At 36.0% G+C, this 13,353-nt stretch overlaps 1 protein-coding gene across 2 annotated transcripts in view; it reads right to left on the bottom strand.

Annotated features, from left to right (window-relative positions):
• The window catches only part of plod2 (procollagen-lysine, 2-oxoglutarate 5-dioxygenase 2), an 86,917-nt gene that overhangs the window by 49,132 nt on the left and 24,432 nt on the right, over nt 1-13,353 (bottom strand). For both annotated transcript variants that reach the window (XM_056450441.1, XM_056450443.1), the window contains exons 2-3: nt 5,317-5,408; nt 5,094-5,230 (exon numbers count right to left, since the gene is read on the bottom strand). In XM_056450441.1, the coding sequence (XP_056306416.1) occupies nt 5,094-5,230; nt 5,317-5,408 (229 nt within the window). The remainder of the gene's footprint in view (nt 1-5,093; nt 5,231-5,316; nt 5,409-13,353) is intronic.

Genomic DNA, 13,353 nt, shown 5'->3' on the forward strand with positions numbered 1-13,353 from the left:
TTCCAAGCTTTTATACAGTTGAAGGTGAAATTGGTAAATTGTCCTCTGGAATTTTAATACTTATTTTATTTTATTTTGTTTTATATTTCAGAAATGCTGTTTAACAGAGCAAGGACATTTTCAGAACATATACCATATATTTTATTTTATTTCAATTAATTTTATTTTAATTTATTTGTATTTATTTATTTGTATTATTCATTCATGCATTCGTTCACATTCTTTCCGGCTTAGTCCCTTTATTAATCTGGGGTTGCCACAGCGGAAGAATCGCCAACTTCTCCAGCATATACAGTATATGTTTTACGCAGCAGATCACAGGGAAACATCCATACTCCCACACTCATTCACACACATACACTACTAACAATTTAGCTTACCCAATTCACCTATACCACATGTTTTTGGACTTGTGGGGGAAACCGGAACACCCGGAGAAAACCCATGGCAACACGGGGAGAACATGCAAACTCCACACAGAAATGCCAACTGACCCAGCTCGAATCAGCGACCTTCTTGCTGTGAGATTATTGTGCTACCCACTGCGCCATCATGCTGCCCTTATTTATTTATTTATTTATTTATTTATTTATTTATTTATTTATTTATTTATTTATTTATTTGTTTATTTATTTATTTATTTATTTATTTATTTATTTATTTATTTATTTATTTTTATTTTTATTTATTTATTTTATTTTATTTTTTTATTATTTCTATTCATGTTTATTATTTCTATTTATTTATTAACTTATTATTTATTTTATTTATTTTTTATTTTTTATTATTTTATACATTTATTTTATTTTATTTTATTTCATTTATTTTATTTTTTTAATTTATTTTTTATATTTATTTTTATTTCTTCTTATTATTTTTATTTATTTTTTATTTATTTCTTTATTTTTATTTGTATTTTTTCCCCTTAGAGAAAGTCTTATTTTATTAAATTTTTTTTGACCTTTTTAAGGTCATTACTATATTATTATTATTATAATTAATAATATTATTATTATTATTATTATTATTATTATTATTATTATTATTATTATTATTATTATTATTATTATTATTATTATGTTGGCTACAGAACAAACCATTGGCTTGTTCAATAACTTGCCTAATTGACCTAACTTGCCTAGTTACATACAGTAATTTACCCAGTTAAGCCTTTATATTTCGCTTTAAGCTGAATACTAGTATCTTGCAAAATAACTAGTAAAATATCATGTACTGTCACCATGGCAAGGATGAAAAAAGTTAAATTAAATTGTCAAATTAAAATAATAATAAAAAATTGTAATAATATAATGTTTATAAATGTGTCAACAAGATGTTTCTCTGTTACTCAGCCCTTAAAAATATTTAGAAAATAATGAAAAAGTTCACAGGAGGGCTACATATTTTGACTTCCAGTATAGCCTATTCAACCCTGAATTGTGTTGTTCTAAACTTCTCTGAACTCTGAGCTGTTTATTAGACCTAGAAATGTGTGCAATTCCAGATATGGGTGTGTAAAAATAGCTTCTTCAGAGTTCACGGAGTTCTGCTTTAATTCAATTTGATGTGTTTTATATCAATGACTTTTGATAAAATGCCACTGCATGCGGCAGATAAGCGTGAAGTTAACTTCAAACGCAAATCATTTTCTACTTTGTGATCATAATAATCATTCGTTTCTGCAGAACACACCCAGACCTGCATGACTAAAAAACACACACACCACACTTTCATTATAAATTGACATGCTGTAATTTCCCTTGAATGATGACGTTGAATAACAGGCCATTTATTATGGCTAATTAGCATAAATCGAGCGAAAAGCCACCATTTCAGTGAGAGCTTTGGTTTTAAAGGTAGATTTAGGACATTTTTGAACAAATGCCCAAATCTTTTACCTTCATACAGACTCTTGCTGTTACTTATTGAGTTGGCAGTGGCAATGTCAAACGTGTTTTACTGGTGTGGCTTAAACTGCATTTACACATGCAGCAGATTTGTTATCGTTGATAAACACATTTTAGCTAGTCATTTTGCCTTAATCTAGACTAAATATTTTACTGGGCATCATTTACCGTCAATTACAGGTAATTACAAAAATGCATTTTATGGCAAATTAGAGTCAATTTACAGCTAGACTATACATAGAGAAATGCATATATTGGATCCCTTTTCGTCTTTGGTATTTTACCTGCATATTAAATCTAATACAACTTAGTGCTTTTCACACATGAATTGTTCACAGGAATTATTCATCTAGGTTTAACAATCTTAGGATCTTAATCTTACTCTCTGTTTCAGATTATCCATACACAGGGCTTGACATTAACATTTTTGATCACCAACCACTGTGGCTAGTAGATTTCCAACATTACTAGCCACTCGCCACACTTTTGTTGATGGGAAAAGATTTTATGTGCATAAATTTGACTTTGACATGCTAAAATGACTGGATTTGCATCTTGTGTTATGTCCACATGCTTCTTCATTCACTTAACTTTATGTGTGTGTGTGTGTGCGTGCGTGTGTGCGTGTGTGTGCGTGCGTGCATGCGTGCATGTGTGTTGTTTGACCCTGCTCAGTGAGCATGAGAAAATGGGTTGTGGTTTTATAGTGTCGCATTGCAATTATTTCACATGACATTTTAGGGCTTCAAAATTAAGGATTTACCAAATTTATCTCTGACCACACCAAAAATGTAAATGTAAAAAAAAATAATAACACAATGGGCATTAACAAGGTTTAAATAAGCATCTGATTTATAACATTCCTAACGACTTTAATGTGTTACGATTAGGGTTGTCACGATGCTGGAAGTCAGTACCAATAAGTGCTGGGATTTTAGAAACGTTTCCCACTAACATTTGAGCGCTGTTGAGCATGTTCCTAAACACAGCTGATTTGACATTGTGTCCACATGCTCAACAGAAATGACTGTGATTGGCTGTGAAGGTCATTGGTTCACCGAACTCATCTGTTTAGAGCTGTTTACTGAGTGTAACCACAGATACAGGGAGCATTTTAAAGTCACGTCCATCAGCTGGTTTGTCTATAAGCTGACAGATGAGCAATCTGCTGATGAGTCATAGCTTTAAAACACTCCAGTGTCCCTGTATCTGTGGTTACACTCAGTAAACAGAGGAGAGTTTGGTGAACTGATGACCTTCACGGCCAATCACAGTAATTTCTGTTGAGCATGTGACCACCATGGCAACTCAGTGCTGTTTAAGAACGTACTCATCAGCGCTCAAATGTTCAGAGGAAATGGACATTTTTTTTAAGTATCGATTGGTACCAAACTCCAGTATCGTGACAACCCTAGTCACGATCATGATCTTCAAAGAAACCTTTTGAAAAAGCAACATAACATATCAAGGATGATACTCACTTAGATAACCGCTACAAAATATTGCACAACATATTTTCAATTCTGATAACGTAAGATGTCTTATATGCCAGTCTATCCGAAATGTCTGGAGGCTGTGAATTCAGAGGTTTTTTTTGCATCATGTCTGGTTTAATGTTAATAATGTGTAAATAGTATACACACTACAATTTTGTGCATCTTGCAACATGATACTAGATGTAACGGACGCCTGAGGAAACACAGAGGGCCCTATCATACACCCGGCGCAATGCGGCGCAAGGCGCAACGCAACTGTTGTTTGCTAGTTTCAGCTCTGCGCAACAGTCATTTTGACGTTTCGCGCCACGCTGATTAAATAGCAAATGCATTTGCGCTCATATGTGCGCCCATAGGTGTGCTGATCTAAAAAAAGAGGTGTGTTGAGGCGCATTGCTGGCGCGTTGCTATTTGAGGAATTTTAATAGACGATTCAATAGATCAGATCAAAGCTGGTCTATTGTCCAGCGCAGAGCGTGTTTGTTGTGCGCCTCGCTTACACATTGCTTAATACATGTATAGCAATACGCAAATATCTTTACAAATGAAAAATATTTAAAGGATTAAAATATTACGAAACATATTATTTTCTAGCTAGCATAAATAAATAAAAACCATACTTTCATGCCTTCTTCATCTCGGGGGGCTTTTTCAGTTTATTCATAACAATTTGCTTTTATATAATGTTATCATTAGTAGTAGTATTATGTATTATATGCATATTTATATTTGTTTTATTGAAAACAAGCTTAGATTTGTCCACATGTCAGGTTTTAGACCATATGGGGCACAGCATGTGTATTTGGATGTAACTCAGTTTTTTGAACACACTTCGTTATTATTGTTCATTTATTCGTTTGCTGGAAATTAGAACTGAATTAGTTTTGAAACAAATCTTTTTCTTAACAAACAAAATGAATTGGCTAATGGATATCTGTGCATACAATACGTTTCCCTATCCATGAGAGTGAAAGCGAAAGTAAACAATGAGGAGGCTTATCTCTCATTCTCACGCTGTAGATGCTTTGTTTAACTGTTTTCTCTCTAGTGAAGAGCTCAGTTTTTCCACTTACAAAGTCCAGCATGTAAATAAATGCACTATGGTGCGGCGCAACTGGCTCTTAAAGGGAATGGGAGATGAGATTCTAATTGGCTTATTCTCAAAACACACCTATAACTCATTAAGAGAATAAGCTCAACCCTGTTAGACCATGCGCCACGGCACAAAATCCTTAGCAAAAGTGGATTCTGAGACACCCTTAATGTGTTTGCGCCCTGCGCTTTGGACTTTGCTCATGGATCATCAAAAGAGAGCCTAGAGGCTTGTAAACTGCTTACGGTCTGAAAATTAACAGTGGCACAAAACACATGACAAAACTATTTTGCAAGCAGAAACAATCCCACTGAATGCACTTTTCATTTGGCTGTTGTCGCTTTGAAATAAGATTATTTTGCTTTCCCCATTGGCAGAGTTTGCCCGTTTTAAAGAAAAACTTAATTAACTCACTTAATTTTGACATATTATTTCTGAAAACAAGACACTATTTTTGCTTGTCTAGAAAATGCTTCTTGATTTAAAATATTTAAAATATTTAGACTAGAAATTAGACAAAAAAAAAATCTAACAAATTTTTATTTAAATTTTTTTTTATTGCAGTGCATCACTTTCATTTGACCAAATGACACCTACCTATCCACAAACAAGACCACCAAGTCTTCTTGTTGATCCAGAGACTCCATGGCTTCCTTCAGCAGTCGAACCTTCTGGCCTCCACCAATGGAGCGACCCACGTCACCTCCCTTCCACTCTTCTCCCATCCCAAGCACCTGCGTTCAGCATGTTTTAGTTCAATCAGTCCTTCAATCAACACCACCGATATTATAAATGAGCTGTGGTCTCCCAGAGGTCTTACCTTCACATTGAAGTTGAAGTAGTTTGCTGACTGCATGAAGCGGAGAAAGCCATCCGTCTCCTGTGTTGCAACAGTAAGTACAAGCAGTTTTTCTGGGGTAGAAAAAAGAGAGTTCACATTAGAAAAAATGGTAAAAGCTTAGACTTGTAATGAAACATGATATTCTTCTTAGGGGCACATTTGCACAATACAGTTTTCAACTAAAAATGCTAAATATTTCTGCATATTTGGTTGTTTTGTGGGCCGATAATCACAATTTCGAAAACAATGCTCTATGTAAACCAGTGTTTCCCAAAGAGGTTGAAAATGTAGTGCTTCTAGATGTGCTTTCAGGTACAGGGTTGGGAAACACTGGTTTAAACTACAAAAAATTGTGGAATATTGTGAAAACAGTGATGTAAGACATGTCTATAGGCATGTGGGTCACTTTATTTTGATGGTCCGTTTGTTGAATTTAAGTTACATTGCTTCTACATGCCAACTAGTTCTTATTAAATTAAAAGTAGACTGTTAAGGTTGGGATTAGGGTTACTGTAAGTCGACATGTACTTGCAAAGTTTCTTATAGTCAGTTGAATTTCTGTTGATTAATTCTGTTGAATTAATATCTGTTAATATCTTAACAGATATTAAGCAGACAGTCTATTAATACTCAAATGGACCTTCAAAATAAAGTGTTACCGGCACAAGTGTGAGTACTTAACAACAATGGCAAACTACAAGACTGTATATGAGTTGTTGGCGTGATGTTGCATTTTCTTATTAGTATCTTAAATTACAGTAGTATCATCATTTAAAATGTAGTAAATGTAACTTCTTTAAGTAAAACTGCCCTATGGTGTGACTGTCTCAAGCATAGTTTAATCAATTTCAGCTCTTATAAATTAAAAAGAAAACAATAAAAGCATTAATATTTGTATTTATTTTAAGCATTAGTATTTACCTTTACCAATGTCTATTTTAGTAAACTTACAGCAGTGCGATGTTGCTGTATATCGTGACTGGTGGGCCTGCGGCCTTGTGCCAATGCCCGCCTCCCACCAGTGCCAATATACAGCCACATTGCACTGCTACAAGTTTACAAGTGTGATATTGCATTTATACAACAGTTCGACAGCATAACGGTGTATATTAAAAAGAAAATCAAACACGGAGAGTCTAAAAACGCTTTTGTATTAAGAACTACTTTCTTCCGCCATTCATTCACATCTGCAGCTGACGTCAGAACAGAAAAAGCTGTTACTAATTCACCAATGTCACTTTAGAGCTAGTATTTGAATGATTCTCTAGGGCACTGTCTAAAATGATGACATAACAGGTGATTTTGCACATGTTAATTCTAAGATTATAAGGCTGAACAGCATGCCATGCCATCAGTCTACAGAGATATCTCACTACAGTGTTACAGTCTACAGTATTTCTCTGTTGCAATCAGGATATCACAATAATTAACCATGAAAAAAAGCAGCGCAATCACTAAAAGAATGCTGTTGTGTTTGCGATAACGAAAAACGCTAAACACTTGCGGGCATTTCTTCTTTCTTTCTGCCAACACAACACACATTCCTGATATGCGAGTCCCATCTCACACTCAATGCGCTACAATTATATGGTATGAATACACTACAGTTATATGGCTGTATTTGTCCTCCACTACTGGTGGTTATTATGTGGTCTCTGTCGCGATCTTGTGAATTGACAACGTCAACCATCTTTGCTCAGTATGACAGGCTAATGACCGCCAACACGCTGTCTCTCTGAAATAATAAATATTTTGAAATAGACACTATCCTTATAAATAAACTGCATAGTTGCAATCTAAACAGCTATGTTCTCGACTAAAAAAGCCTCAAAAGTACGTTATGTTGTCCAACAGCTGCAATATTTGTAAAACTGTAGAGTGTCTCTGCTTGTTGCTGTATGTGGGCGGAGTAATACACAAGGTTGAAGGGTAAAGAGGCTGTACGAGTGCTGTTACTGGCAGAATATCACACGGCTATCAACCAATCAGATTCAAGAACAAGACAAAACTATTATATATATATATATATATATATATATATATATATATATATATATATATATATATATATATATATATATATATATATATAGTCACTAAAAACCATCAAGTCAGCAATTCCATTGAAGATTTTAATTAGTTGAAGATCCCATTCAAGATCATGTGACTGAAGCCCACGACGTGACCTATTAAGCTTTAAGTTTGTCTTTGGATTCTTTACTTATACATTTTTTGAAACCACTATGAAATTAAGTTTTGTTGTCTTTTAGACCCTAATTTATTGAAAATGTCCAATAAGTCATGGGGAAAATTATATTGTGTGCAAGGTACATTATCTTGATGCACTGGGATGTATCCTCGGGTCACTGGGTGTTTCCGGTCTTTTCAACATCAGACACCCTCGCCCAGCTGAGGTTGATCAGACCCCAGCTTGCATCCCAGTAGCCATCACCCACTGATCAGCCCTCTTTATCCATAGCCATCTTGTGGCTTTCTTTGCACAAACAGACTTAATAGCCCTCTTCTTAGCTGCTACTGCTAGGCCTGGTTGGTTGAACACTTTACAGAGTGAACGCCCTGCAAACTCTCTACAGCCCACCTCTATTATCTCACAGTGGGTCTTCCAGCCCTCTTCCCAGCACTTCTCTACTAGCTCCTGACACTTTGAGCATTTCTTTTCATTTGCTTCTTCCATCTTCCCAGGGCACTGGGAGTTCAAGCAAAAGTCTTATTGACTTAGAACAAATGCATAAGTAGCACTATATTAAGATAATTGTCTGGCAATAAAGATAAATCCCTCTCATGCTATTTGTCTCATATTAAGAGTTGCTTTTCTTAACAGTTGCTACGTCACATCATAGAACAGAATTTTTATAGTACAGTTCAGTTTCAGTTTCATGAGTAAACCTCATTAATCATGAAACCTGTAAAATCCACCCTGCGTGTGGAATAGTGGAGGAGTAAAAACACTCCCTTTACAGGATCGTATTCCTAACAAATTCCTTTATATATTTAGGAATTTGGGAGATGATGTTTTCCAAAACCCCATGGTTCCCCAAAGAGCCTCTTTACCCAAAATATATACAGTTATAAGTTGCCTTTTGCCTACAGTATGAAGTACAGGGTGTCTTATTACTGCAAACCAAACTACAACCAAACCTCAAACCTAAGTCAACACTTACAAGACTGATTTCCACAGTTCATCCCCACCTCATGTGAACATAAATGCAGAGTATCGTTAAAATTCTCATAATCTGAATTGGTTTTGGCAGGACGTGTTTTATAATGAGTACTGGTATTACATGTGATGGTGGTAACAGTGGTGCTGATGGTTAGTTAGCAGAAGAGGGTTTCGTTTCTCATGCTCCCGCTACATTTCCGCTGGACGTGCCAGTGAGCAGGTACAGACCCTCTAGCTGAGTAGTGTTTGGGGAAATAAATTCCAGACTGGGGTGTGAATGGCTGCGTAACTTCAATCGTCCGTCATCTCAGGGGTTTGGGAAACAGCCCCAGAGAAATCTTAAGCAAACTTCGGAGAAAGAGACAGGATGTGTGTACGTCACCAGTAGTACTGTAAGTATCTTTGTAGATATTACAGCTCTACAGATTGAAAACAAATGACCAGCTTGTTGAATAAAACCCCAATTCTTCTTGAACCTGGTGAAAAGGATGAAGAAAAGGTGCTACAGGGTTTAGATTTGCATTTAAAAGTCATTCCCAGGCATAGCCGTTCACCCCGTTGGCAGTGTTCCATCAAATAATTGCTCTTTGGGCGACCAAACTTTTCCACATTGAGGATCTTTGCCAAACTCCCATTTTTCGTTTCTCTCACCTTGTTTCATCCCAGATGTTATACTCTACTAATGCAAAAAAATAAATGAAGTAATCAATAAATAAATAAAAGCTTTAAAAAAATTTTAACTAATCTTCAGGGGCATTAAAGTGACCAAAAGGCACACTTGTCTTTGTGTATTAAACTGGTTTAAAATACAACATAGCAACGCTTTAGTTTGTCACAATTCACACTATTAACTACTAGCTTATAACCTGCCTATTATTAATATGTTAACTGGTTATTGGCAGTTATAACTTACTAATAATAGCTTAGTTATAGTAAGATCTTATTGTACATCCCTAATTTTACCCAATACCTAAACCCAAATACTACCTACTAACTATTAATAAGCAGCCAATTAGTCGTTTGTTGAGCTTAGTACATGGCATGTTGCATGAATTGACTTAATAAAGTATTGCTAAAAGTATTCTATCACAAAAAATTGGATCTTATAATGTTTTCTCTACCGTTAGAACAGCATGGGTGGGTTTCTAAATATTTCTGGTGAAACTTAAAGTTGAACTGGAAGTCACAATAGAGCTTTGCCTCGTTCATTTGCGAATGGAACAAACTGTAGCACATTCAGCACTGGCGGGGGTTATGGAAGGAGCAACAGGATTTCTCACCTCATGAAATGACTCAACTGTACCATTTCAGAATAAAGTGCTAATGTTCTGTGTGCGCCGAGCCAAGCTTGGGAATCTAATATTGATAAACAAGTATAAGTTCACCCTGGAATAATTCACAATATTGAAGTCAGCCTCAGCTTCCAGTTGACATTGAGTTTAACCTCCACAGTGTATCATTTTGTCATTTCTGGACTAAGAGATACGTAAAAAGAATATTTTTTTTAGTGAGTACAACTTTACACTATTATTCGAGTAATTTTGGACCCTGGTGTGTATGGACTACCTTTATGGGTCCAAATACTTTTGCAAAATGAGCTAAGAACTTCGGATGGGGGCATTTCTCACGATCTCACACACTTTTGGAACTGATTAATTGATGTAGTTTAATGAAACTAATGTATTTTAGAGCCCTTCTGAAGCCCATCTAATGAATTTGGAACAACTACAATTAAATGATGAACGTGTAACATTCTGTATACAACGTTTTTTTTCCTTCATCTTAACGTTCTTAGGGGATTTTTCCCTTGTCACTGTTGTTTTTGGCATTCATTTTAGGACTCTTGGCTCATATCTGCATAAGACAGACATTTTTCGTGTAATATGATCAGTCACACAGATCAAGCAATTGAACTCTTTTTATTTTTAATGACCAAAAGATCATTGTTTCACTGTATCTGTGATTGTAAGATTCTCCAGGGATCTCATTTGCTAGCATTGCAAAAGTTGTGATCTATAAAAAAACTAACTTGACAGGAGAATGTGCACAGCTGTATGTAAACTCTTTTTAAATATAATTAACTTAAGTATTGACTTAATTGAACCACATTAAATCATCATATGCACCATAATCGGTTAAGACCGCCTATTATGGGTTTTTGAAAATGACCTTCCATACAGTGTGCAACACAGCTCTAAGTGAATGGAAACATCCAGCTGAGAGTTAAGTCTGAAACTGCACCTTGTTTAAAACTATTTTAATAAAAGATTTGACTCAGAGTCGTTTAAATGATTCGTCGTTCGTCTGGATATTTTGCATGTTTGTATAGACGTCAACACAAAACAATACTGTGTATGGACTACCGAGTCCGGTAAAACGTAAACGCGCCTTTCCCTTCAGACACTAGCGGAGTGCGATGGATCATGGGATTGATCATGACGCAAAGATTACTATCATTGAGAGCTGACCAGACATGTGGCTGTGGGGAATAAAGGGTTAAAGTTCATTTTCACAACAACACCACAGTACAGCCAATCATATGCTGTTTGTTCCTTTCATTTTTCTGATGATTGATACAATAACCTACCCTGCAGCATAGGATTGGCCAGCCGTTTGTTATTAAAGGAAGGATCAGTAAAGACTACTAATGTAAGAGACGTTGTTTCTCCTTACTACACAAGGAAGGCCACAATCAGTTGTTCCTCTCACGCACGGCGTGGTCAATTTTCAAAACAGTTCAACTTTTGCCACTATGTGGATTAATACTGAATGTGTGTCGTTGTTATTACATGGGGTTGTGGTTAAGAATAAAGGAATATGCTGGTGTTTAACTGCATTGCTTTAATACATTCCTGCATTGGGCTCACACATAAGCCCCTTTCACACATACAGAAATTACCGACAAGTTTTCGGGAAAGGTCTGTATGTGTGAACAGGCCCTTTTTGAAGGTACCAGTAAATTTGTTCTGGCAATTTACCATATGGAGAAGTTGTAACATTACTGATAATTTGCTGAAATGCTGCACTGTGCGAACGCAGAAGGAAGATTGCCGGAAAGAGCGCGTTCACGTCTAGAACGCGCAGACGTGAGGCATCTACTTTAGCCAATCAGAACACTCAGGCGCATCCACGTCTGCGCTGTTTATGAAGATAAAAGCCTTTGAATACTTTTCCAGACATATTTAGCTGCTAGATGTTAGTCAGATAACATTTCTATGTTCCTTCCTAATGCCAACTGTGTAGTTAATTATCGATAAAATGCTTAGGATTAACCATTGTTTGTTTACCTTCAAGCTCTGACGCATGTGCACATGAAGCAGCCGGTGAGCGCCAACACACACATATTATGAACATCTCGACATGAGAAAGTGTTCCTCCATACGTTTTCATCGATGTTGTTCACAATACTTATCCATTCACAGAGTTTGTAAAGTAGTCAAATATATAAAAATTCAAGCGCAGCCGTTTAGGGGTCATTTTTGGTTGATGATGTCAGAATTTACTGGTATTTTGGAATGAATGTGTGAATGGTCTTTTACAGAAAAATTACGTAATGTCCTTGCCTGTGAGAACAGCGCTTTTTTAAATTTACTGGTAAATTAGTCCCATAAATTTTCCGGATATTTACCGGCATCACTGTGTGAAAGGGGCTATACACTCTGTGCTCTGACTACTCTATAGGCGTTTCTTTCCATCTCTCGCTGAACGTAGTTGACCAATCACAACAGACTGGGTCATCAGACCAATCAGTGCAGATTAGCCTCAGGCAAAGGAGGGGTTAGGAAACGGTTGTTGGGATAATTAGCTAAAAATAAATGCATATTATAAGACAATCAAAGTGTTTTTTTGGCCTTGCATGCATATCAGCCTGTTGTTGGAGATCCCCAAAACCAAAATATGACCTTTTATAATGCATAATAGGGGCTCTTTAATGAATACATTATCATTTATTCACTTGTACAAGTACATTGACTTTTAGAAAAGTTTCTATGCCAATTTTAAGACTGCTGATCTTTTAAAAATCCTTAGTTTTAACATGTTACTTTCAGCAGATATTACCGCAATAATTCCACAGAATCTCTTCTGCCTTCAATACTCAAACTTTATCTCATATACAGTATATGAGTCAAAGCAGAAGACAAATTATTTTGAGGAGTTTACAAGAAAAGCCTGAAAATCCTTTTTTTTATCAGCTAAACTCTGACCTCTCTGATTTCTCTCAACATTCCAGACGGAAAGGCCTTCTTCCCCTCACATACAGAAGACAAAAAAGACTGCTCATGCTGTGAATGTTTCATCTGGATGTTTAGATGGGGATATTATACTGTATCACACAGAAGGCCACTAGAGACTCATTCCTGTCACGCTATGTGCACACGCCATCCTATAAACGCCCAGGTCTCATTGAGCCGCATTGTCTGAGAAAAGCCCTTTTCTTAGCGCAGGTTTAGTTGAAAGTAACAGCTGGAGAAATCCATACTACAAAAAGGTCTGAACTGCTTTTCTTCATGAACTGTAACATATGCCAGACTTCCTCTAGCTTTTGTTCGATGGTTACGTCAGCCTTAAACATGTGTCATGTTAAAGAAAATCTGAAGGGTCTTTAATCATTATAAACTCCCATAGGCAACAAAAAATCTCTCTCCAAGATTATATAGGTGACCAAATTTTCAATGGTTGCACATGCCATAAGCAAATCTCCTTAAAGATGCCAGATCTTCCATCAAAACCTAAACTCAAACTCTGAATTCCTTCAAGACTAAGATGTTTAATCCCAATAAGTGTCTAATTTTGATATGCCTTAAGCCAGCATGGTATGACGTTATATATTGTGA

This window comes from Danio aesculapii, chromosome 24 (assembly GCF_903798145.1).
Source record: "Danio aesculapii chromosome 24, fDanAes4.1, whole genome shotgun sequence".
Taxonomy (NCBI): domain Eukaryota; kingdom Metazoa; phylum Chordata; class Actinopteri; order Cypriniformes; family Danionidae; genus Danio; species Danio aesculapii.